Source organism: Agrilus planipennis, unplaced genomic scaffold (genome assembly GCF_000699045.2).
Source record: "Agrilus planipennis isolate EAB-ADULT unplaced genomic scaffold, Apla_2.0 scaffold193, whole genome shotgun sequence".
NCBI classification, from domain to species: Eukaryota; Metazoa; Arthropoda; class Insecta; order Coleoptera; family Buprestidae; genus Agrilus; species Agrilus planipennis.
Genome location: NW_020442456.1, coordinates 17,266 through 45,056, shown reverse-complemented (window position 1 = coordinate 45,056; position 27,791 = coordinate 17,266). Strand labels below are relative to the sequence as shown.

Here is a 27,791-nt window from a genome sequence, read left to right as displayed (position 1 = left end):
GTGATCGCCGAAACTGAGGCCTATTTTGAAGCAAAGGACAAATCGTACTACAAAAATGGTATCGAAAAGTTGGAGGATCGCTATAATCAGTGTATCACCCTTGAAGGGAATTATGTTGAATAAAAAAAACGAATTTTGCAAAAAAAATGTGTTTTACTATTTTAGGCCGGGGACTTTTCAATTGACCTGTTAGTTCGCTATTCCTGCATACCTGTGTTGTCAATTTACCCGATTTCGGATTATAAATTATTGTAGGAAGTTTGTGCTGTCAAATAACCGACTTCCGCACTAAACAAGAAGACGGCCCAAAATTTATTTAGTGACAATTTTAAGGGACAATTTAGTCCTTATTGAGTCTGTATGTATAGCTTAGATTCCACAGATTTCGATAAAAGAAAATGTTAGTATTCCAGTGGTTCGCAAATTTACCAATATGAAAACGCAACTAATTGTAAAACAAACAGAAAACAATATACTATATATTAAATCAAAAATATTTAACAGGAAAAAAGAGAGAAAATGTTTTTAGCTATGTAAGTGGTTCATGTCGCTACGCTATCTCGTCNTAACATGTCTTCTATATCTGCATAAACCGCTTCTACGTCTTCATCATTGTAAGATGAAGTTGACCTGCACTAATACCGTTGTTACCGGCTTCGTGTATAATTTAACCATCATTATCATATCTCTTTTTTTTACGTAACTTTTTACACTCTACCTTGCTGTCTTACGCACTACAATTTCTCCACCGAAATACCTTCCACCGATCCTGTATGTATTACTTTAAGGTCTCCACTCCAGAAGTCTTCAGCTTCGGGCATCTAATTCTAATCTATTCATCTCAATTTCCCTATTTGTCTCATTGTCCTAGCATTCCATGCCCCGACTCCTGAAATATTGCACCTACCCCTATTGCACTTATTGATGACATCCCCCGAGGTAGTCCCCGCCCGGAAATTCGAATGTGGGACCAGTTTACGTCCGGAGTGCTTTATCCCAGAGGACGCCATTCATTTGTACAGTTGTACGTTTTAGTCGGGATCATGATGTGATGGTTTACCGTTGTCTTCCATATCTCAATATTGTGCATCAGAGTGTCATACCGATCCTCGTAATCTTTGCCACCCTGGTTACTAAAAATGCTGCTACCCTCTTTCACGGACTTGTCTTAGTCTGTTTTCTCTTTAAGAACCTCCCTCCCCCATTATGGTTGAACCTATGGTNGATGAAGTTGACCTGCACTAATACCGTTGTTACCGGCTTCGTGTATAATTTAACCATCATTATCTTATCTCTTTTTTTTTACGTAACTTTTTACACTCTACCTTGCTGTTTTACGCACTACAATTCCTCCACCGAATTACCTTCCACCGATCCTGTATGTATTACTTTAAGGTCTCCACTCCAGAAGTCTTCAGCTTCGGGCCAACGGACTACACTAATGCCTACTGCATCTAATTCTAATCTATTCATCTCAATTTTCAAATTTTCCAATTTCCCTATTTGTCTCTTTGTCCTAGCATTCCTTGCTCGTTCCGACTCGTGAAATATTGCACCTACCCCTATTGCACTTATTGATGACATCCCCCGAGGTAGTCCCCGCCCGGAAATTCGAATGGGGGACCAGTTTACGTCCGGAGTGCTTTACCCCAGACGACGCCATTCATTTGTACAGTTGTACGTTTTAGTCGGGATCATGATGTGATGGTTTACCGTTGTCTTCTACATCGCAATATTGTGCATCAGAGTGTCATACCGATCCTCGTGATCTTTGCCACCCTAAGTACTAAAAAAGCTGCTGCCGCGGACTTGTCTTAGCCTGGTTTCTCATTATGAGCCTCCCCTCCCATTATGAAGCTATGGTGCGGCTCCCTAAATCATCGAAACTCGCACCTACTATAGTTTGAACAAGAGTTAATTAATCTGGAAAATTACCTTAAATATAAATAAATTAGAATTTTATTATGTATTTATTTATTTTGGCTATTTTGGCTATGAATTGTTATGTCATCAAACACAAGTGACATCCTGGTGCTAGTTCGTATGTGACCACCATTCAGCACAGCCTGTCCAATGACACATGCCAATTATCCATAAACCGATTTTGAATGAAATTGTGCTTCTACAAATGAGCCGTTTTTGTTTTAATGAAGGTTTTGTTTTTAGTTGCTGTCAAAAGAAAAGTCTCTCGATGAATTGTAATTGACGTCCATTAAAATTTGTTTTATTTGTTACTCTTTTTCAAAGAGACAAAAATAATGTTAGAATTCATGTGAATCATTAGACTAGCAGTAATAGAATGTTCTCTTCTAGCCGTCTTCGCTGACCCCCTCAAGTGGTTTTCATACCCCCACCCCCGTTTTCGATGCAGGGTTATTTACGTTGTCAAATTCCACTGGTTGTTGACACGGCCCTTCCGGACTGTCTTCACTACAGAATTTGAAAATTGCCTCCTCAAACAAAAGACAATAGAAAATCAATAATAATTAGTCATTTAGTTTCGACTACTGTTGCATAATGCGCCTCTACTCCCTCATCAGGATCAGCTGACACTTGTGATACTTAATTCTGTTAAGAACCAACAAGCGAAACAAAGCAACAAAAAAAAAAACGCAGAAACAAAATGAGGAAATAAGAAATGTTATTTGATAATATAATATCAGGGTAGTGATAATATGGGTAACACAGGGTGTTTTCATATAAGACTCTAGCAGTGCTTACAATTTAGGTCAAAAGAATACATAATAGAAAAATTAGTCAACGTGAACCATGGTTCCCTTCAGAGTAAAGAACTTGGGAGCTACCCGCAGTGTTTTGGTATTTACGGGGGGTTGTCAAAAGAACTCAGTGAGGTCGCAATTGACAGTGTACCTGGAGAAAGTGTCACAAGAGCAAAGAACTCGGATGAAACCCGCAGTGCTCTATTTTCAGGGAAATGTCAAAAGAACTCGGTGAAGGTGCAGTTGACAGTGTACGTTCCCCTTTGGATCCAAGGATGCAAATTTTCCCACTCTCTTGTTTCCTTATACTTGACGCGGAAATGGATAGTATCTGGTATGTCCTCCACTTCATAACGGTTGCAGTTCCTAAAATAGTCCTCCTTATTTTTCATTTTCGTACAGTTTGCAACTGTTTTTTTTCCATGCAGGTATGACGCAACAAAGGGAAAGCCCCTATTTTGTACCATTCAACTTGGTAATTTCTTCTTGGTAATATAACAGCCTTCAAATAGTGCTGTATATCTACTTCCTTCCAATATTCAGAAAACATTCCAAACGAAAAGCCTTCCCTTTTGGGCAGTAATTAGCCGATGTGATGACCAAAAGCTCCAAACATATTTTAAAATGAGTTAATTACATTTGGAGTAGTGGCGTTTAAAACTCGACAAAGCTGAATAAATTTGTCTAAATATGCTTGTTAGCGAGACCGACTGTACTTAACGCTAGTGTGACCGACTGTAGAACTTATGATTAGAGTATTGAATATAGAACATGTACCCTGACACTTAAAGAATGAAAAAGTAAATAATAAAGGACTTAAAGGTTAAATTGTTACGAAAGACACATACAGCTTGAAACAACCGTTCAGGTGTAGCATCACTAACGTCTAAATAAAAATAATTAAGTGGTTTCTTTCCTTTTCGATTTTTTTTGCTTTGACGGTGTTCATAGTCGTCCGCTCCCATTAGGTTGGACCTGGACTTACTGCGATAACTAGGCCAGTCAATCGTTCTCGAAACTGACTTGACAAAGCTCCGCTACTAGCAGACATGCTTCAGCGATACCGTGTCAAACGTCGTTTCTCGCACCCTCGATGCTCGCTCCATTTTTCCTCAAACACTCACTTTTCCACTGGTTTTTTCTTAATCTTTTTCTTAATTAGCGATCACCCTATATGTCACCATGTACTGTCAATTGTGGCTCTCCGAAATGAAAACGCTAATGTGTATAAATTGGGAACGGGATGCGACTATACATCTGTGTGTACTTATATAGGTTGCAAAGACAGTTAATTTACATGTGTGTGTAGTAGAAAATATTTCATGAGGATTGTTATATTCATTCAGAGGTTGGACCGAATGGTTATTAAGTTGTATTTAAGCTTTTAAGTATTTCGTATTAAAAGGAACATTGATTATAAATTGTTATATAATTAATGTGAAGTAGCAGTACCTAATCATATTAATAAAACATTGCTTGAAATAGAATAGAATGATTCAGTTTATCCCGCCATTAAACGATCAACCTGCCCAAACTTTATATTGTAGCGAGCACGAGCGTGTTTGTGTGTGATCGGGCATACGTGTGTGTGAGTGGCTTATCGATTCGCAGACTAGCCGCGGGCGTCTTTTTTTATGTGCGTCGTATCTGTAAACGTGTGTGTCGTACCTGCGTTCCAGAAAGCAATTAAACAATTCAAAGAAGACAAAACTTTTCCGGATGGCTCGAGAAAGTTCCAGAAAGGACACAAAAGAGTACATAAACGAAGAAACGATCGCCGAGAGAGTAGTAGAAATAAATTGACCGTTGCAGAAGTGAATCTAGAAATAAATAGACAGCACAGTGAATAGTGATTTAGTTACAGTATTGTAAATAAATAGAGGAATTTATCACCAAACTTAGTTATAATTTAATAGTGTTTTTAAGTCCTTTAATAATAATTAGTATAAATAAATAGTTTTCTTCTTAAAAGTTAATTTGTTAAACCCACGGACATTACAGTATGGTAACGACGCCTATTTGTATCAGACAGAATCACACGCAAGAAATTCCCAGTCGACACTGGTGCTAACCTGATCTGACGGGGCCTTGAACCTTAACGAAATTCTTGTACAAACTAGAGTGGGTGGAACGGCTTGCGAGTTTCGATGATTTAGGGAGCCGGACCATAGGTTCAACCTTAATTGGGGGTGGGGGTTNGGGATGGCCATTATCCTGAAACGTTCCTTTTCGAAGACGAATTGTCGCAAATGATGAAAAGTTTAGAAAATAAATTAGAAGAAAATAGTACAAGTTTAAAACGTGAATTCGAAGAAAATAGTAAAAGTTTAAAACGTGAATTGGAAGAAAACAGTAAAAGTTTGAAAACTGAGTTGGAAGAAAATAGTAAAAGTTTGGAAAATAAATTGGAAGAAAATAGTAAAAGTTTGAAACGTGAATTGGAGAATAAATAGGAGGAAAAATTTAATAAGAATATTCAAGAAACAGAAGAGAAGATAAAAGTGCTGGAAGAATTGATTTTTAATGGAAAGACAAAACCAATCGAAGGGATGTTGGCGCATCTAGTACGCTCAACGAAGCCATCCAAATCAGCCAAGGAAGCTGTATAGAATCCAGAACACGAGTAAAACCACCAACGTTTGACGGAAAGTCCTCATGGACCACATACCACAAACAATTCGAGGCGGCTGCTAAGGCGAATAATTGGGCGCCTGAAGAAAAAGCCACTACGTTGACCGTTGCGCTTCGTGGAGATGCATGTGACATTTTGAACACCCTTTCCCCGAAAGAATTGGCGGATTATGAACAATTGGTAAACCGGTTAGTTGCGGTACGGCGAGGCTCATTTAACAGAGGTGTATCACATCCAACTAAAAACCCGTCAGCAGAAACCAACGGAATCCCTACAAGAATTCCAGGCCGATATTGCAAGACTGTCCCAACTGGCCTATCCTAATACTCCAGAAGAATTGATGGAAAGGTTGGCAGTGGAGGCATTTACTGATGGACTTCGGGACAGTAACACTCAACAACGAATACGCCTTGACCGACCTAAGACGCTAGCTGATGCATTGGAGTACGAAACTGTTAAACGGGCCTATAGTAAACAGGGAAGGGTTCGGCTACTGCGTGAAGAAACGGATTCGTCAGAATCTCTAGAAGAAACCGTCTGCCGAATAATTTCCAAGTTCGATAAAGAAACTCGAAAGCTAAGATGTTGGAATTGCGGTGAACTAGGTCATATGAGGAGGTAGTGTAGAAAAAGTACTCCTTCCCCAAGTACTCGACGTCAACAGCAGGTAAATTCTGAAACAATACCTGTTGAAATAAGTGGAGTGACGGACAGATATTGTAAGAATCTAACCAATGAGCAGAAATGCAAAGTGCAACATCTACTTTTTGAGAACGCCGACGTCTTTGAGGTCGACAAGAATGGTAGGGGAAGGACCAATATCGTAAACACAAGATCAATACCGGTAATGCGCAGCCTATTCGTCAAAGACCTAAACGATTGCCCCTGGCCAAGAGGGAAGAAGCAGAGCGAATAATCCACGAAATGCAGGAGACCGGCATAATTGATTCATCTTCAAATCCATGGACATCACCGGTAGTATTGGTAAAAAAGAAGGATGGAACAACCCGTTTTTGTGTGGATTATCGACAGCTCAACAACGTAACTAAGAAAGACAGTTATCCACTACCACGGATTGATGACACCTTGGATATGCTTTCTGGCTCGAAAATGTTTTCCACACTCGACTTGAAGAGCGGATACTGGCAAGTCGCTTTAGATGCTGCCGACAAGGAAAAGACCGCATTCTCGATCGGCACGGGCCTTTGGCAGTTTACAGTTATGCCTATTGGTTTATGCAGTGCCCCGGCGACGTTCGAAAGGTTGATGGAGAAAATCCTGAGTGATCAAATTGGAAAGACCTGTTTGGTATCCCTGGATGACATCATAGTGATTGGAAGCACCTTTAATGAACATCTGCAGAATTTGCAAGCGGTATTCCAGCGGTTACGTGAGGCCAATTTGAAACTCAGTCCGAAAAAGTGCCACCTTTTCCGCGAAGGAGATTCTTACTTGAGACATGTTATCTCAGCGAAGGGCGTGGCCGTGGATCCAGAGAAGGTAAAAGCGGTGAAGCAATGGCCAATTCCTGAAAATGTGCACGACATAAGAAGCTTCTTGGGATTGTGCACTTATTATCGTCGCCATGTTTATCGATTCGCCAATATCGCCAAACCTTTGATACGTTTAACCGAAAGTGACCGCAAATTTCATTGGGATTCGGATTGTCAAACGGCATTTGACACTTTGAAGCAGGCTTTAATCACAGCCCCCGTACTGGTATATCCTCGTCCTAATGGAATGTTCATTTTAGACACCGACGCCAGCAATGTGGGAATGGGAGCCGTTCTTTCGCAGTTACAAGATGGCCAAGAGAAGGTAATCGGCTATTTTAGCAAGACCTTATCAAAATCCGAAAGAAACTACTGCGTCACTAGGCGAGAGATGCTGGTTGTAGTCAAAGGTATAGAACATTTTTATAAATACCTGTATGGACGAAAATTCACCCTACATACCGATCATGCAGCTTTAAAGTGGCTTCTGAATTTCAAGAATCCGGAGGGCCAGGTAGCTCGATGGATTGAGAAGGTGCAGGAATATGATTGACGTAGAGCACCGGCCTAGAACCGGGCACAAGAATGCCGATGCATTTTCCAGAAGATCTTGTCAAGCAGACTGCAAGCAGTGTGATCGAATGGAAAAGAACGAAGAGGCAATTCGACGCGTCACGATAATCGATGACGAATGGTTACCTGACAATATAAAACACGACCAAGAAAACGACCCGGACTTGAAGAAGATAATGGAATGGAAAAAAGACGGAGAACGGCCAACGTGGAAGCAAGTTTCATCCTGTACCCAAGTACTAAAATCGTTATGGGCTCAGTGGGACTTAATGGTTTTGGAGGATGGCATCCTGAAGCGTGTTGTTGAAAGTCCAGATGGAGAGGAAGATAGGAAGCAACTGGTTATTCCTCGAAACAAGGTTAGAGAAGTGTTGCAGTATCTTCATGATGAATCATCTGGTGGCTATTTTGGAGTGAATAAGATCCTTGGGAAAGTTCGAGAGCGATTTTATTGGGTGAACTGTAAGGAAGATGTCAAGAATGTAGAATGTCAAGAAGAAGATGTAAGAAGTGTACCACATGTGCCGCGAGCAATGGACTACAGAAAAGGTCAAGGGCACTTAATGCGTCAATACAATGTCGGTGGCCTCTTCGAACGAATCGCAATCGATGTAGCGGGTCCATTCCCAGAGTCAGAGAAAGGTAACAAGTACATTGTGGTCGTTATGGACTATTTTACCATGTGGGTTGAAGCCTATGCCCTTCCGAACCAGGAGTCGGAAACCATAGTTGAGGAGCTGGTGAAAGAGTTGACCAGTGGTTTTGGGGTGCCTTTGGAGTTGCACTCAGACCAAGGGAGTAATTTCGAATCGGCTATATTCCGTGGAATATGCGAGCTCCTAGGAATAAAGAAAACTCGAACTACTCCACTCCATCCACAATCGGACGGCATAGTTGAGCGAATGAATCGGACCTTGATTAAATATCTCTCCAAGGTAGTGTCTAATCACCAAAGGACTGGGACCGCCATTTGCCTTTATTTTTAATGGCATACCGTTCATCTGTCCACGAAACGACTGGCCAAACACCTGTCAGTGTCCTTTTTGGAAGGGAGTTACGACTACCTTGTGACCTCAAATTCAGCTGTAAACTAGGAGATGACTTGGTTGGAAAAGATTATGTAACCAACCTCCGAAGAAAGCTTAACGATATCCACGAGTCGGTTCGTCTGCATGCACAGATTGCTAGTGACAGGATTAAAGAAAATTACGATATCAAGGCTACAGCAGGTGGTTACCAAACTGGAGATCTTGTTTGGTTGTATAATCCTCGTTGTCGCAGTGGAATATCACCTAAGTTCCAACAGAACTGGGAAGGACCCTACGAGATAGTGAAGAGGATTAACGACGTGATTTACCGAATTAAGAAAACTCCAAATGGGAAGCCGGAGGTGGTCCATTTTAATCGCTTGGCTCCATTCGCCGGTACAAATGAAGAAGAGGCGAGGGCTAGATTATTAAGAACTATTCCTTCCGAGTCCACATTCTAAAAGTTCATGAAGGAAGGCCCCCATGTTAACAGGAGATTTGGAGTGACGCAAGAAATCCGACGAGACCTCTTTGCTATATCCAAGGAATATTCTCTGGCCCATTGCGTTTCAAAGGATCTCAGAATAAGCCGTGGTATCGTGTCTGAGTTCAAACGTAGATTTGGCGGTTTGGAACATCTTGAAGACCAAGTACAGAAAGGAAAAAGACTGTTGCGCTTGCCTGACAGACGACGCAATATCTATACCTGGTAACTAAAGGAAGATGCTCTGATAACCCAACTTATAGAGACCTTTGGGAAGCAGTTGGGAAGATTTGATGTTATTAATTTGTGATAAAATAAAACTTTTATTCGCCAACTTCACATTCAATATTTAAATTGTTAACAACCAAAAAACGAACTATCAACAAACAATAAAATTGCATCAGCAAATCTTGAACAATTGAATAACATCCATAAATCGTAAAAAAGAAATATGTATTTGCCAACTTCACATAGCTTACTTTCACCGATCGATCAAACGAATGCCTACTAAGGGTACATTAGCACTCTACGTACATATATATACTCTATGCGGGAACTAGCACTACTGGGATCCGTGAAATGGGCATACACCATCTGGTGGCAAAATTTATAACTCGAATGAGGGAAAAATTTACATAGGAACTGTGCACGCAAGTTGTAAAATTGTTTATTAAAATAATAAAACACGTTAAAAAAGTAAAAATGTTTTTGATGATGGAGTCGACGAAGTTTTCTTCTAAAGTTAAATCAAATAAAAAGTTAATATGTTCAGTGAAAAGCTGCAATAGCACTTCAGACATAGATCTTCACTCTTCACCTACATTAATTACTTTCCAATAAAAACTAACCGTTTTATATATGTAAAAAATATATTCGGAAAATTAGAGAAAAAAGTAAACTAATAGAAGCTTGGATGAAAGCAGTAGGTATCAAAGAAGTGAATTCCGGAATAAAAATTTGTTCACGTCATTTTAATGCACATGATTATATTTCAGCAAGTATTTACCATCAGCCATAACCTTAATATTTAAAACTAGAATCATACTAAAATTATAAAGTGAGAAATTATTTATTCCTGTGTAATTGATTTAACACAATTCTAATGATACGATATAAGTATTTTGAGGTTAAGAACCTACCTGCTGCAATACAACAAAGTTGCAATAATGTGTTTGCAACGTTCTCTTAAATCGGCTTTGCACGTGCAAGTCATTGATATGATATTGCTTAAATCACCCAGAATCACCTCACCAATTATATAACGTGAATCACTTTTTAAATCCGAAGTTTGTAAAAAGTAGGCAGTAAACTTGACGGAATTTGAAGGCTAGCTTCCGGATTTGTTATTTCCGAATTTTATAATGTGATTGGCATTAAAAACACGCTCACCTTCAACGAAATTTCCTTTCCGAGGCTTTGTGTCAGCCCAATCACATATTGTGTCAATACTTATCATTTTATCGTAATTTAAAAACTTGGAAATTACACGGTAAACTAGGAACTACGATAAATTTTCCCTAATCGGCGCCATGTTTTTAGGCTCCTCCCATTTGACGGATCCCAATAGTAGTACTAAGTTTATGGTCAGACTTTACTTTCTAGGGACTCCTGCAGCGCATAAGATCCATATGTTGACTGAAATTCTGCTGAAAGCTTACACTATGTTTCGCTCACAATTTTTTATTGCGTACAAGCTTTACGCTGATGAGTGATCAGTGATCGGTCTAGTCAGAGACATATTAGAGGCCGAAACGGATGTTAGGAACGGTAGAGGTAGACCTAGATTAGTTTACTATTCGTAAATAGTTAAGGATATGTGTTGCTCTAGATTTAGGGAAATACGAAGATTAGCGCAAGATAGGAAAAAGTGGAGGTGCGTGTCCAACCAGTCATAGGACTGACGACCTTATGATGATGATGATGATAAGAGTAAGTATTATTATGTATTAATTCTAATTCCTTGTGGTTATTGATAATTTACGGTTTCTTAAGCACTTGGAAAAATAAACGGAAGCCAAAAAAATTTGACCATTTTTTGTTATTGAATTACATAAAAACGTATTAAATACTCCTTAGGTGTACTAAAAATAAAATATACTGGAAAACATAAATCCTGAAAACCCTCGTACTCTCTCTTTCACCAATCATTACTTATTCGTTATAAAGGTATAGTGATTGCCAAAGAAGTTTCACTTCTTTCACGTGCACTGAGTTGCATCTGCTTTTTTTGTGTGTAAAAGCAATTTTTTACTAAAAGTTTGTAAATTTACATCATAAAAATAATTTGAAGAAGTCGAAGTTTTCGATTGTTTTTAAAAATTTACTAGAAAGAACAACAATATGAGCCAGAACAAAGAAAGTCGAAGTGGTTAACATTCTGCGGAAACTGCCAGATTTCGATATTGCTGAATCACATCAGCGTGTCGCAGACAGTTTCGACAGAACATAGAGCAACTCTACTTGCTGCCTTATCACAGCGCGTTTTATGAAATCCTACAAATGGCGCGGAAAACGCTATCTGTAGTACAATGCTACATTTAGTGGAATTCATTATGCTCAACAAGGTCCATTTAAATAGATGAATATCTACTTGATGAACTGAATCCACGGCGTAGTTCACAACTACGTGATAGGCACGTTACCAAAGTCGAACATATACATGTGTAATTTTAGAATTTTATTTTTAGTTGCAGTGCACTTGAGAATTGTGTTATCAGCAAATTATCATCGCTCCAATCTAGCGTATAGAGCCGCATTGAAATACGCTCAGTTTTGCTGAACGCAACCTTTGTGACTCGAACATTTGACAAAGTTTATTAGTTATCTATGGCTAAAAGCGATCTTCGTATCATCGACGTATACTGGTGGACGTGCCCTAGCAGTTAGAATTGTGGTACAACTAAAAAAAAAAAAGATGGAACGAAGTTTCGGACAATATCTATCTTTCTCACGAGTGCCGTTGTTTGGACGCCCTGCGCTCGTACTTCAGAGAAGCCAATTGCGTGTTATGAAAGAAATAGCACTAGTCTATACGCCATCTTCCTCACTGTTTTGGAGCCAAGAAATTATTACGACATACGACTAATGCACATTCAGTAGTATATGTCGATGCATAGTACGATGTCTATGGAAAGAGTGCTAGTTACACTATCCATACCATACAATATGGATGTTGAAATAATGGAAATTCTTCAAAAGAATAAACCCAATAATCCAAATTCCAAATTTCTAACACGTCAAACAGTATCTATTATCTATGACGTCAAATGTAAGCATGGCGACAATGGTCAATGTACCGGTGTATTAATCTGTTTCATGTTTAACACCATTAAAATTGGCCAACATTCTGTATCAAAGTGTATGCGGTTAAAATACTTATTTAACTGTTATTATTATTTTTGAGTTAGTGTTGTTAAATAAAATATCTCATGTCGTCAGAGGAAGTCGATAGCGGTATGGGTTCCCAAGAAGGAAGCGCCAAGGAATTTAGTCCTGATAAGCCTGCAATTGAAGAAAATTATGACGATGAGGTAAGCTTGAAAATCACAGTATGTATATACAATTCAGTATCTGGTATTATCGATCCTTAACAATCTTAGTAACATATCCCCATTTCTTTATAATATATAGCCTGATGAAACGCTATCAGAAAGATTATTGGGCCTATCAGAAATGTTTCCTGAGCCTTTCAGAAATACTACTCACACTGCACTAGTGTCAACAAAGTCTACTGTGAAGTCTTTGTTTAATTTTTCTCGAAATGTTATTTGGATTGTTGTTACTTCATCTCTTATATTATTTGCACCGGTAATTATCGAAGTAGAACGATTACAAATGGAAGAAGCTCAAAGATCTCAACATAAACAGGTATGCTACATTAGAGTTTTTATTTAATTGTTTTTTTTAGTCATTTTGGTAAGTTTCCATTTATTTATCTTGACTATTGAATTGTTGAATATTAATTCATACTTCCTTCTATGTGTAGATGCTGTTAGGTCCCAATACTGCAATTTCGGGCGGCGGTATGCAGCCAATTATGCCACCTTTGCAACGCTGAGTAAAATATGACACTGTTATAAACAACAGCAGATAGCTTAATAGGTAGTAACAGAAATCCAAATGTATTGTTATTTTTCTTGTGTGTTAGTGAATTACTTTGTAATTAAATAAATTGTGTTGTTATTTGTATCAAGTAAAGTTTAATTTTAACATATAAAGTTATTCACTATTTGTTTAAGTATTTTTGTTGCAAGCTAATTTTTAACAGAACTTGTATCAAATAAATCTGTTCACAAAAATTCTTTTTATATGCATACATGCTAATGACTTGGTCAGTATAAATAAACAGTAATTTTTAGAAATTGAACAATAAATAAAAAAAAAAAATAAATGCTAAATATAATCAAGTTTCTCGGGTCTCTTCATCATTGCTGAGTTGCCAAGTTATTCATTTTTTAGTAGATCAGCTTTATCCACTAATAAAATGTACTTTAATCTACTTAAAATGTTAATTAATCATAAATCTTTCTGTTTAGTATAAAAATTATTTTCCCGTCAGTTTAGTATTATTTCAAACTTGTTTTCTTTTATTTTCCGTCCATAATCGGTAATGATTGATGAACATCAAATATTCGATTAAATACTAAAAAGGGGGACTTTCTCGTTCTCTATTAGTGATTACCCGATATTCCCAAGTCAGTTCTTTATGACTACTTTTCTATCAATTGATACAGAACAGGTAATTTTTACTGGTATCTAAAGGAATTAAAATTGAACTGGCAACCCAGTAATGGAGAGCATGTGAGTTGACTCAAGTCACGTTTATATTTGGAGGGAGAAAAGTGAGGTTATCCTAGTATTGTTTTTATTTATTATAGCATTAGATAAATGGAGTATAATATCGATTTAAAAATACACACTCTTTTAGAAATACTTCTACGTATTCTACCATATTTGACAATTACATCATTATTGCTGTTAGTGTTAATAAATTTGTATTTCAAAATACGGTAAGTTCACCAAATTTTATCCCGGCACCGGTATTAATTTATGTTATTTTTAAGGCGCCGGCTTCCTATAAATGTAAATTGCTGGTTCTGTAACCAATGGACTAAAGTATCATATGATGATTATAATAGTTTCATTTGTTCACACTGTGAACAGTATAATGGTTTTAATAAGGTGTGCTCATACGTTTATAGTATTGTATTGGCTCTTGTATAATTCTGTGCTTGTTCTAGGATGGTGATTATAATCAGCTGTTGCCAGAATTTAGTGATGAACTTCTTAATACTAAAAATACTGCCTGTAGAAAGACTGTTATTTCTAATACTGTTAATGGTTTATGCCAATTTTGTAACAATAATCAACAACTTAAGATCTATCAGTTGGCCAATTTTATACCTTTATATGAAGAAAACTATGATATTGAAATTGAACATTTTCAGTGAGTTGATTAGCTTTTCTCAAAACAATATTAGATACATCAAGTATATTTATGTTGCAGGAAACAATTGGAGAGGGCATACAAACTCTGTGCTCAATGTGATAAAACAGTAAATAGCACTATTCGCAAACAGAATTCCTTATTGGGATTGAATATTTCAAATTTAAAAAGAAAGGGCATCATTCCTTTAGATGCAAATAATTACTGTAGCATAAGCAAGCCAGTAAAGTTTAGATTATGTCTAAAATTGCTGCAATTAAGTCTTATGATATTAACATTGCTGCAGTCTGTACTTGTGTTCAATGATCTTTTTAGACATACAACAGCAGCTGCATTTCTTAATGTGGTTTCTGAAAGATATTTAATTTATTACAGTTACCTTCGAGATAATTTTAATGACATTATCAAACACACAGAAATACCTCATTCTTTATTAAGAATTTACTCACTGCAACTGCCAATTATTACAAGACTGTCACTTAAATTTCATTCCATTAAATATCTTTTTATTAATATTAATGCTGTATCAGTGCTTATAAATGGATTTGTTTTACAATTGACACTTTTATTGTGGAAAACTAAAAGAAACATTTCCTCCTTTCTAAATATGTTAGCATGGACTGTTCTGATGATGCTAACCCTTTGCTCAATGCACAGTTTGCCAATAGATTGTTTTAAGGTAATTCGTATTTCATATGATACATAATCTGAAAAAAATAAATTCTTATTTGAACAAATAATATAACAATAAATTTTTATGAAAACTAAAAAGAATACATTGTGTAAGCCTTCGTGCCTTATGTGCTATTGGTTTTCGAGCTTGTTGACTGTTGCCTGGAAATTTTTCTTTTCGACGTTTCGCCTACACGAGCGGTTGCCATTTTGAAGATATCCGTTTTGAATCGTTCATTGGAACAGATCTTTTGGAAAATCTCGTTGAAACGTCGAGAAGAAAAGTGTTCAGACGATGGTCAACAAATTCGAAAACTAACAGCTCATTAAGAAGAATATAATTTATAATAGTTTATGTAACATATTTTACCCAAAAAGGTGCTTTTTCAAGAAACTATATCTCTTATTTTATTGTAGGTTTTCATTTCATTTGCGTTGCTAACATCATATACAAGAAATTACAAAAATGGTAATGTTAAAAGCCTAAAACACAAACCGACCCAGTTTAAAAAACTGAGCAACTTAGTTGATGAGACATCTAATTATGAAGATATGGACCTACAAGAAAATAAGTATTCTCAGAATGTAACATTAAATCACAGTTTTCGAGGTATTGAAAAGCAAAGAAGTCTGCAGATGTTTGGTGATAAAAGGCCTACACATTCATCTCCAAAATTTAATATTGATGAATCCCCAAAAAATAGGCAGTTTACTCCAAAAGGTTCACCTCCAGAAGGTCTGTTTGCTAATAAATTTTCTCCATCAAAATCGCCCTTTTCATCATCAATAGAATCTAACAATTTTACTGGTTCCGATTTAAATGTAGGTTTAAATAATTTAACTCTAGGTAACTCTGCATTTGCAAATAGAGATGTAAGCTCTCCATTTTCTTGTAAAAAAAGCTATAGTCTTAATTCTTTTACTGTTAATGCAAATGTGCCTCGACCAAAGCCCATCATATCCCCTTCCAAATTTCAAAATCCTGCTCAAAATTCATGGGTTGCTGGGGGTTTTTGGCATAATGAACACTCACCAAATAAATTTTTTACATCGCCAAGTCGTTGCTCTAGTCAAAGTTCCGGGTTTTGCTCACGAGATAGTGGTATGGAGAAAGCCTATTATTCACTTCCTTCATCGATGAATAATTCTGCTTGTAATGAACATGAAAGGTTCTCTATTGCTTCTGAACCTACGTTTCCATTAGCAACCGGTACTAATAATGGTTTAACGAAAACCTTTGAGCTTCAAAGAAATCGATTTAACGAATGGAAGCCTTATTATGAAACTAAAAGTCCACAAGGACAGTTAAACATAAGCTTAGGACGCAGGGCAGAGCCTGTAATGATTTCTGAAAGTCTATACAGAACAATGCCAGTAAATTGCAGTTTTCCACATTTTGAACACGTTTACACCAACTATTACTCAGGTAAACCCGTAGGCTTTAAGGACAACGTATTACAAAGTAACAGTATGATGTTTCCAAAAAATTCTTGTAACGATTTTATCGCAAACTTGCCCTTTCAAAATCGAATAACTAACAAGCAGACTTACCTTTAAGTAAATTGNCAGAAAGGGCACATGACTGTCAAGTTTCAAAACATAACCTTAAAAACAAAAAAATTATTAAAGCAAATAGGAAATGCAACTATAAGGCATAAAATTGTGCAACATTTCTCCCATGTAACCTACCCCGTAGCATTTCGTGAGTTACTCTGTATGCGTTTGGATGATGTTTCCAAAAAATTCTTGTAACGATTTTATCGCAAACTTGCCCTTTCAAAATCGAATAACTAACAAGCAGACTTACCTTTAAGTAAATTGCTATTACATCTTTTTGTATACTATTGTTGTGTAGATAAGTTTTTACCTTCTTAATTTTTCGCTTTAATGTATCTACGACAAATACTGGTTCATGTTTTAATAAGGTGTGCTCATACGTTTATAGTATTGTATTGGCTCTTGTATAATTCTGTGCTTGTTCTAGGATGGTGATTATAATCAGCTNGTTATTATATGTTTTTCAATTTCATAAATTTTATCAAAAATTAAATCACTAATTTTTCGCTTCAACATTTTGAGGGAACAACGACAGACATACTTTCTCCAATGATTGTTATCAACTGAAACCAAATGTTGAGGATGAGTACCACGAGCAGGTAGGAACAAGTGTGCTGCAGGTGTCTAGTAATTGTAAACAATCTCGCTTGCAGAGGTCTAGAGTAAGAAACTGTCGCTTACAGAGGTCTAGAAGTGAAAAATGACTCTCTCTAAAAGAGGTACTTACACTGTCACTCATAGAGGTTTTCGGGGCTAAAATGATGGGACCTGACTATTTTTGACGCTTATGGAGTTTTCTCACTTATCCAGGTTCGACTGTATTTGATTTGTATAAACTCTATANCTTCTTAATTTTTCGCTTTAATGTATCTACGACAAATACTGGTTCATAAAATACCATTTTTTTACGTATTTACTTTTACGATTAGTATAATATTTTGTGTTAAGCTATGGAATTATACAAAATCTGAAACTATGTTAATAATTTTTTACTTAATGGCTAATAGTATGTAACTGTCCCTAAAAGTGAAAAATGAATTGTTATAAAAGGGAGAATGTAAAAAAATAGTTTACTGTAAAAATGTTAAAAATTAGAAGTATAATTGATTGTGGATACTTTTATTGACAGTTCTTTAAAAACTTTGGTAATTGTATATTTTTGAGTATTTATTAAGCATCTATAAATAATGTGTTTGTTGCCCACGCATTAACAACTAAAAGAAACTACCTCATTTTTTACGATTTACTTTTTTCAAATGTGTAATGCCGGTCTTGTGTGAAAATTCGATATCTAAAATTGTTAAACGTTGTGATGTTATTTTATGTGTGTTTGTATTGCGTTTATTAGTAATGTAGGCTTTTTTGAAAAATATACAATTGTATAACTTTACTTTTAACATGTTTAATTATTTAAATAAAATTAAATTAACATTGACGGTATTACCTCGACATTTTTGATGAGAAATTGTGTTTCTGTTCTGTAAATTCTCGTAATCATAATATAATATATTTTTCACATGATGCCCATTCCTGGTCATGTAGTGTTTCTCACTTCTCATTTCATGTCCTAAAAGCGAAAGTGTATAATTTGGAGAATGTGTGGAATATATATTCTGGTTTTATAATGACTGTCCTAAATTAATCGAGCTTTCAAAATCTTTTGAGCAATGCGTAACGTCCTTTTAAAACTTTGCATTTATTGGACTACTGTTTAGCTAGTTTCACCGCTAGTGTATATTAGGTTTCTCTATTCAAATTATAATTTCTACTTTGTATAACATTTACTTAATGTGGTTTCTGAAAGATATTTAATTTATTACAGTTACCTTCGAGATAATTTTAATGACATTATCAAACACACAGAAATACCTCATTCTTTATTAAGAATTTACTCACTGCAACTGCCAATTATTACAAGACTGTCACTTAAATTTCATTCCATTAAATATNAGGTGTTGTGCGGAAAATGCTAGTGTGTAAATAAACAATCTATTCTTAAGTTAGAAATAATATAAAATCGGAAATATCGTGATAACAATGTATAAAAATTAAATTACGGGGAGCATTATTTATTTTTATTATCTAATATTTATTCATTTATTTTTAAATGATTGTCTATGTCCGGTTATTTGTTTGAACCTAATTAAAAAATCATGCCCCGGGCACATCCTGTAAAGCATCATCATTGTTGTTATTTAAGTATTATACTATTTACGTGTTTTATAAATGTTTATTCAGGAGATGTATGACCTTTAAAGTTGTGCGGGCACCGGCGCCAGTTTCCGTCTGTAACCATGGCAACGTCTTCCGCAGCTTTTCCGCAATGATAATCTTCGCGAAAAACGGGAGCCTGCAAAAATAAAAGTTCTAGTTATCTAGGTGAAAAACAAAATCGAAATGTCGAATTGTTGTGGCGCGGGAAAATCAGATAAAGAAACGGAGTTTATAACTGTCGAATATACGGAAAAAAACACGGGTGAGAGTTCCAGTAATCAGGTGACGGAAGTAGATAATATAACTATTCAAAGAACAATCAATGTAGGAAATAATAGTGAAAATAAGAACAAAATTGCTATAGTGAGAAAAGAATTAGGCACGTGGGAATTACATTGTGATATAGAAAACCCTCACAAAGATGACTTCGTTGGATTATGCTGGACAGGTGAGTACGTAAATAACTTGTGGACCTCTTTATGGTGACGAATCTCCAATATAATATGCGTTTTGAAATTCTTTTGTAACAACGTCAGTATAAACGAAATAATGTTTATTAGGTAATTGGGTAATGGCGGAGATTACCGTACACCTCTCCAATTTTTTTGAAATGTATATTTCGTATCGATATCGAAGAATAGGTATATACATAAATATTGGGCGCGGAAATCACGTCTTTACTACGACGACGTGCTGTCGATATTTCGCAAATCATACAGTAAGGTTAGGTAAAGAAAAGGGGAAGGGGGAGGGATTGTTAAAAATAGGTACATGATTTAAACAACCCCCTCCACCTCTTTCACTCTTGATCTAATCTTACACAAAATGTTTACGGGATGGCAAACATTGATATCTCGCTAATAAGATTAGATTAGGGGTGGTGGGGTGCATGTGTTTAAAAATATGTACAAGGTTTAAACAACCCCTTCCATTTCGCACTTTAGACCCCCTCTTGCATTGAAGTTTGCGAGGGCGGGGGTGCATGGGGGTTGTTTAAAAGATGGAGAAAAATTGAGAATCTGGAGATTATTAGTTAATTAGTATCTAGTATTAGAAAATTAGTAGGCAAAAGTAAAAACCGTTAATCATTGTTAAGTTATATGTTAAAATTAAATAACTAATTATTGAACTAACGTAAATATTCGAACCGTCTACCATTATTCTGCAAACAAATGTTGCACATTTGGCGACACTGTCAGTCACACTCCTAATTTGTCTCTGTGGTAATGCTGCAATTTTTCATAAACAACATACTTTTTCCAATTCCCGGATTGTGTAGTTCACACCCCTGTAAATTGTGTCATTCAAATACTTTTTAAAATTCAGTTTATTTAATGAAAAGATTAAATCAGAACATAGAATGTTATACGTGATAGAATTCAAAATTTTTTTCTCTTTTCGAGATAAAAAAATAAAACCTAATAAACCTAGAATATTATTGACACTGCCATCAGAAAGGGCACATGACTGTCAAGTTTCAAAACATAACCTTAAAAACAAAAAAAATATTAAAGCAAATAGGAAATGCAACTATAAGGCATAAAATTGTGCAACATTTCTCCCATGTAACCTACCCCGTAGCATTTCGTGAGTTACTCTGTATGCGTTTGGCGCGGTAAAAATTACGAGGATGTTTTATCGATATCTCGGAAATCATTCAGGTAAGGTTAGGTTAGGGCCCCTTTTCATCCTCGATTCATTCTTACATGAAATGTATGCGAGACGATATGTTTAACGATCATCATCATCATAAGGTCGTCAGTCCTAAAACTGGTTAGACACGTACCTCCACTCTTTCCTATCCTGAGCTAAACTTCGCAATTCCCTAAAACTAGAACAGCCCACATCCTTAACTATTTGCGAACAGTAATCCAATCTAGGTCTACCTCTACCCCTCCTAACTCCTGTTTCTGCCACTAATATGTCTCTGATTAGACCTTCATGCCTAAGAAGTATTAACATCTAGCAAGGAGGACCTAGAGATAGCTTTAAATAAAATGGAAGCGGTACTGACAGATCAGTACTGTATGAAAATAAATAAAAGTAAAACTAAAATACTGGTATGCAAGGGAAGAAAAAGTAGGGAAAGAGCGAATATAAAGATAGGAGACGAAAAATTAGAAGAAGTGGCTGATTTTAGATACCTAGGAAGTCAGATAAGTCAGGATGGAAGGAGTAGTAGGGATATAAAGCAGAGGATAGCGCAGGGTCGTGTCGCCTTTAATAAAAAGAAGTCACTTCTATGCTCGCGAACGGTTAATTTAGAAATTCGAAAAAGGTTGTTAAAGGTGTATGTTTGGAGCACGGCGTTGTACGGGTGCGAAACATGGACAGTGGGAGCGGCGGAAAAGAAAAGGTTAGAAGCGTTCGAAATGTGGTGTTATAGGCGGATGATGAGGATATCGTGGGTAGAAAAGGTTAGAAATGAAGAGGTATTGGAAAGAATAGGAGAACAGAGGACTCTATGGAAGTCAATAAAAAATAGGCGAGATAGGTTGGTAGGACACCTTCTCAGGCATGAAGGTCTAGTCAGAGACATATTAGAGGCACAAACGGGAGTTAGATGGAGTAGAGGTAGGTCAAGATTGGATTATTGTTGGCAAATAGTTACGGATGTGGGTTCTTCTAGTTTTAGGAAAATGCGAAAATTAGCTCAAGATAGGAAGGAATGGAGGTGCGTGTCCAACCAGTCTTAGGACTGATAACCTTGTGATGATGATACCTACTATGTACTGTTATGTTAGCATCACTTTTACTTTTAGTTCATTATTGCTAATGATTCTTAATGACTTTCATTTAATATATAAGCTACTAAAAACAATAGATTACTTTAATTCTTAATTATTAGATCTACGTTTTGGGCCTGTACCTATCATTTTTAATAAAGTCCTTTAAAATACTACTCTTTTTGTGTAATATCGACTAGTTCAGTGATGTGTTGCCGAAAGATTAGTTTTTAGTTACGAAGACTTAATTGTTTTATTATTGAAAAACACCGTAGTTTTACATTGAAAGGCAACATTCCTGGTGTAAAGTAAAAGTGTTTTCAGAATAATTAAGGTTAGAAATGAAGAGGTATTAGAAAGAATAGGAGAACAGAGAACTCTATGGAAGTCAATAAAGAATAGGCGAGATAGGTTGGTAGGACATCATCTCATGCATGAAGGTCTAGTTAGAGATATATTAGAGGCAGAAACAGGAGTTAGGAGGGGTAGAGCTAGTCCTAGGTTAGATTACTGTTCGCAAATAGTTAAGGATGTGGGTTGTTCTAGTTTTAGGGAAATGCGAAGTTTAGCACAGGATAGGAAAAAGTGGAGGTGCATGTCCAATCAGTTTTAGGACTGACTACCTTATGACGATGATGAAACGCAGTTTACAAATTGGTGCCCTTTTTATAGTGATCTCCTGAAATCGTTACATATTTCAATGTACTACAAAGAAAAGCAAATTCATACGTAATGGTTCGTACAATTTGTTATTTTTTGTCATTTGAAAGATTCTGAGTAACTGTTTCTACACAGTTCATCTAAAAGTTGCCTAATTTTCCTAGCAAATGTAGTATGTAGGAATTAGGTACCAGATAATTATACTATTGGAGTATCCTTTGCGTTTATTTATTTTAGAAGTCATGATTGTTAATTGAATAATTGCAACTCGAATATTTTGCAACACAAAATTATTGTGTTTGTTGCACATTAGAAACGAAATAAGAAAGATTATTGATATCCACGATGTTAGGAAAACATTAGTAGTTTTAACTTTAAATGAAACAAAACTACTTTCTGAACAATTATTTAANCAAACGGGAGTTAGATGGAGTAGAGGTAGGTCAAGATTGGATTATTGTTGGCAAATAGTTACGGATGTGGGTTCTTCTAGTTTTAGGAAAATGCGAAAATTAGCTCAAGATAGGAAGGAATGGAGGTGCGTGTCCAACCAGTCTTAGGACTGATAACCTTGTGATGATGATACCTACTATGTACTGTTATGTTAGCATCACTTTTACTTTTAGTTCATTATTGCTAATGATTCTTAATGACTTTCATTTAATATATAAGCTACTAAAAACAATAGATTACTTTAATTCTTAATTATTAGATCTACGTTTTGGGCCTGTACCTATCATTTTTAATAAAGTCCTTTAAAATACTACTCTTTTTGTGTAATATCGACTAGTTCAGTGATGTGTTGCCGAAAGATTAGTTTTTAGTTACGAAGACTTAATTGTTTTATTATTGAAAAACACCGTAGTTTTACATTGAAAGGCAACATTCCTGGTGTAAAGTAAAAGTGTTTTCAGAATAATTAAGGTTAGAAATGAAGAGGTATTAGAAAGAATAGGAGAACAGAGAACTCTATGGAAGTCAATAAAGAATAGGCGAGATAGGTTGGTAGGACATCATCTCATGCATGAAGGTCTAGTTAGAGATATATTAGAGGCAGAAACAGGAGTTAGGAGGGGTAGAGCTAGTCCTAGGTTAGATTACTGTTCGCAAATAGTTAAGGATGTGGGTTGTTCTAGTTTTAGGGAAATGCGAAGTTTAGCACAGGATAGGAAAAAGTGGAGGTGCATGTCCAATCAGTTTTAGGACTGACTACCTTATGACGATGATGAAACGCAGTTTACAAATTGGTGCCCTTTTTATAGTGATCTCCTGAAATCGTTACATATTTCAATGTACTACAAAGAAAAGCAAATTCATACGTAATGGTTCGTACAATTTGTTATTTTTTGTCATTTGAAAGATTCTGAGTAACTGTTTCTACACAGTTCATCTAAAAGTTGCCTAATTTTCCTAGCAAATGTAGTATGTAGGAATTAGGTACCAGATAATTATACTATTGGAGTATCCTTTGCGTTTATTTATTTTAGAAGTCATGATTGTTAATTGAATAATTGCAACTCGAATATTTTGCAACACAAAATTATTGTGTTTGTTGCACATTAGAAACGAAATAAGAAAGATTATTGATATCCACGATGTTAGGAAAACATTAGTAGTTTTAACTTTAAATGAAACAAAACTACTTTCTGAACAATTATTTAAAAATTTCTACTGTAGGCACTTTTATTTTTAAAATATCGAAAGAACTAAAAATTTCTCACATAAAACTCTCTCAAAAACTTTTTGTCAATGATACCCCAATATATCATAAGGTTAGAAAAAATTCAAAAACAAATTTCGTTTTATATTAGAAAATTGTAAATGTATCGTTTATAACTTTTCTGCCAAAATACATTTTTGAAGTTATTTACTCAATCCTTTAAATGGTTGGACCTATGTGTATATTTTTACGTGAAATTATCTCTAGCTTAGATAAAAGTATCCCCGGTCTAATTTTTGCCTCAATCCAGTGCTTGCCAATTTCAGTTTTTTAAAATGCTGTATCAAATTAATTAACAAAATATTCCAAGATTGGGTTGAGAAATTTTTGAAATAAATGTAAGGTGGTAAATTTATGTTTTCAGCCTCCCCTCCCTCTAATCGAACTGCTTCTATCTTTACCAATATCGGTAAGATGTCGTTCGTCATTATAGTAAAAATCAACAAGCGGGATTAGTGTAGAATAAAAATAAATCAGACTTTTCCTTTTAGCTTGCTTACTCTGTAAATATTTGCTAGCATCTGCTCCTTTACCTGACGCTACGTTATTCATCTTCTTTTCGATGTGCGGCAGACCACCGGAACCAGCAAATTAGACATCATTTAAAGGTTAACGTTCTTCCCATTGCCACTTAGGTATGGAAATAGAGATCGTTTTGACGAAGTTTTGGATCTGCAGGTTTATAATTTTTTACCAGTGTATACTAGTTAATAGGTACTACACGTTAGTCAGTAACTTCTTCGTATACTAATTTTTAAATATCTGTCTACCAATTTCTACTTTATTACTCCAAAACTAATTTTTAACTGAAATTCATCAAAGAATTCCTACCGAATTTTTCCAAAATTGTCGTTGGTAGGTGGAGGAACAAAGGGTGCCATGGTCTTGGGCGGCGGAAACGTGAGGGACAACAAAAACGTGTTCATTGTTATTGGACGGAGTCAGGATCGTCTCATAGTAACAGCAAATACCTATACCAATTTCTTGGTATAATCATCAGTTTCTAATAGTTTGAACCATGTACTAGTGTTTTGGTACGCAAAAATACCAATATCTACATATTTACAGTACCGGATAATGACGACGGGTGGGTACGCGGTAGTGCCGGGTACAGAGAATAAAGAAAAACAAACATCAGCAATAATATCACAGGTCAACGACGAAAAAACTTTTTTAATAATTTTAACTAATTTCTATGTAATTTGGTGTGCTGATTCCGAAAAGAATAACGAAAAAGTCGTATCACCCTCCATTTTCTCACATTTCAATATTAAATAAAAGTAAATTTTATTAACCAAAATGTATAACAAATATTTTTAACCGTTAAAATATTTTTATGTTGGCAATATTTTCTAGTGTTATAGTGTTGACAATAATATAAAATGTAATCAGGTTGGTAGTTCTGATAAATTGGGCATTTTTTTGTTTTCTTGGCCTTTAAGAAAAACTTTGACATCCGGCCAGAAGAATATTTTGCATACAACTTTGGTTGACCCCAAAAAGATTCTTTTACCACCACTACACATTAAGTTGGGTTTAATGAAACAATTTGTAAAAGCTTTGCCTAAAGATGGTGATTGTTTTAAATATTTATGTAGAAAATTTCTTCATTTATCAGAAGCTAAACTGAAAGAAGGGATTTTCGTTGGGCCTGATATTCGTAAATTGATGCTCGATACCAACTTCGAAGCAACGATGAGTACAAAGGAAAAAGAGGCTTGGATATCATTTAGAGAAGTTGTGAAGAAGTTTTTGGGCAATGTAAAAGATCCTAACTATGAACTTATCATATCTAACATGATAAACAATTTTAAAAATCTTGGTTGTCTGATGGGCCTTAAAGTCCCCTTTTTGCACAACCATCTTGACTTTTTTCCTACAAACTTAGATGATGTCAGTGAAGAGCAAGGGGAACGGTTTCATCAGGACATCAAAGAAATGGAGAAACGATACCAAGGAAGGTGTAATGTAAACATGATGGGTGATTACTGTTGGACACTTCACAGTGAGCAACAGAATGCTTCGCAAACATATATCTAATATTTAGTAATCTATTATTTATAAGAGAAAATTGCAACTTCATTAAGAACTACATTTTTTATTTTTAATTTAATATAATTAATTTAATTTTTCCCTATTTGTTGAAATATACAATTATACAATACACAATGTCATATTGTGGGAAAATTGTAGGTGATAAAAAAAAACTGATACCGAATACGATTTCAACACTAAAAAATACATACGATTTAGGTAAATTAATTTAAAAAGATTTTACAAACATTTTTTTGTTGGTCTGTGTATTTAACTAGGTATAGAAAAACAGCTGCCTAATGAAAATTGGAATTATGATTCTATTGGGATAGGTAGTTTGTCTATATTTATTGATTACCAGTGGCGTAGCGTGGTGGGGGGGGGGGTGTGTGGCAAAGGGCGGCAAAAATGCTTTTTTAAGTATTAGATAGAGTCATGTCCGTCGCATAGTAATGTAAGATATTTCAAAGTTAAAATGTTATATGGAAAACTTCAAAATTAGAAAATCAAGTCGTTTATTTACCTTCCAAATTCACACAATCACCACCTCACTCTAAAATTCGCATTAAACAAATTGGAGAAACATTTGAAAGATATTAATAACTTGTTTTCTTCTCGCAGACAAAAACGTGAATGGTTTAATTTATTCGGGACGGGGTTACATACATTATTTGGTGTAGTGGACCTGGACGATGAAATAAGACTAAATGACGCTATTTCACAATTACAAGACTCGAACAGAAAGACTTTGGCTATTGTAGAAAAGTCTTTACATATTACTAAAACAACAATGAAAAGTTTTAATAAAACCTTAACTAGTATAAACGCTAACGAAGAGATAATTAATAAGAATTTCGAGGAACTTGCTCTCGTAAGTTAAAACTTGGGTGACCAAGTTCATAAAACTAAGTTTACCGTAACTGTTCTGAATACCACCTTTTTGTTATTAGAATTGACTCTTGAATTACAACAGCAAGTTAGTTTAATCAAAGAAATTGTCGTTTTACCCAATATTATGTCGTCCAGTCAATTCTTTGGAACTAAAAGAAAATGCAAAACACATTGAGGAAAAAGAGTTGCCATTTCCACTAAATAACTCAAATCTTAATAAATCCCTTTTACTTATAAAAAGTAAAACATTTCTCTTTAACGAAAGCCTTTTGACGATTATTGAAATACCGTTGGTCGCAAAACAAATACAGTAAAATCTGGGAAAGCGAGAATTCAAGGGACCCGAATGTTATGCAAATGCGAAGTTTAGCACAGGATAGGAAAAAGTGGAGGTGCATGTCCAATCAGTTTTAGGACTGACGACCTTATGATGATGATGATGAAACGCAGTTTACAAATTGGTGCCCTTTTTCTAGTGATCTCCTGAAATCGTTACATATTTCAATGTACTACAAAGAAAAGCAAATTCATACGTAATGGTTCGTACAATTTGTTATTTTTTGTCATTTGAAAGATTCTGAGTAACTGTTTCTACACAGTTCATCTAAAAGTTGCCTAATTTTCCTAGCAAATGTAGTATGTAGGAATTAGGTACCAGATAATTATACTATTGGAGTATCCTTTGCGTTTATTTATTTTAGAAGTCATGATTGTTAATTGAGTAATTGCAACTCGAATATTTTGCAACACAAAATTATTATTGTGTTTGTTGCACATTAGAAACGAAATAAGAAAGATTATTGATATCCACGATGTTAGGAAAACATTAGTAGTTTTAACTTTAAATGAAACAAAACTACTTTCTGAACAATTATTTAAAAATTTCTACTGTAGGCACTTTTATTTTTAAAATATCGAAAGAACTAAAAATTTCTCACATA

General features: G+C 35.4%; 3 protein-coding genes across 3 annotated transcripts; all 3 read left to right on the top strand.

The window, feature by feature from the left end:
* Positions 1-12,175: 12,175 nt before the first annotated feature.
* On the top strand, positions 12,176-13,118 carry LOC108736769 (mitochondrial import receptor subunit TOM22 homolog). Its single transcript, XM_025980585.1, has 3 exons — positions 12,176-12,460; positions 12,561-12,797; positions 12,916-13,118. The coding sequence occupies exons 1-3, from the start codon at positions 12,359-12,361 to the stop codon at positions 12,985-12,987; spliced, it is 411 nt and encodes a 136-aa protein (XP_025836370.1). The 5' UTR covers positions 12,176-12,358; the 3' UTR covers positions 12,988-13,118.
* A 607-nt stretch (positions 13,119-13,725) lies between these two features.
* Positions 13,726-18,578, top strand: LOC108736768 (transmembrane protein 201). The gene is made up of 5 exons (XM_025980590.1): positions 13,726-13,939; positions 13,994-14,111; positions 14,171-14,376; positions 14,437-14,722; positions 18,399-18,578. The coding sequence occupies exons 1-5, from the start codon at positions 13,818-13,820 to the stop codon at positions 18,576-18,578; spliced, it is 912 nt and encodes a 303-aa protein (XP_025836375.1). The 5' UTR covers positions 13,726-13,817.
* Positions 18,565-25,686, top strand: LOC112906446 (the record flags this gene model as incomplete). The annotated part of the gene is made up of 2 exons (XM_025980587.1): positions 18,565-19,267; positions 25,544-25,686. Coding segments are annotated over exons 1-2 (408 nt in total), but the record flags the coding sequence as incomplete, so codon positions are not given.
* Positions 25,687-27,791: the final 2,105 nt, after the last annotated feature.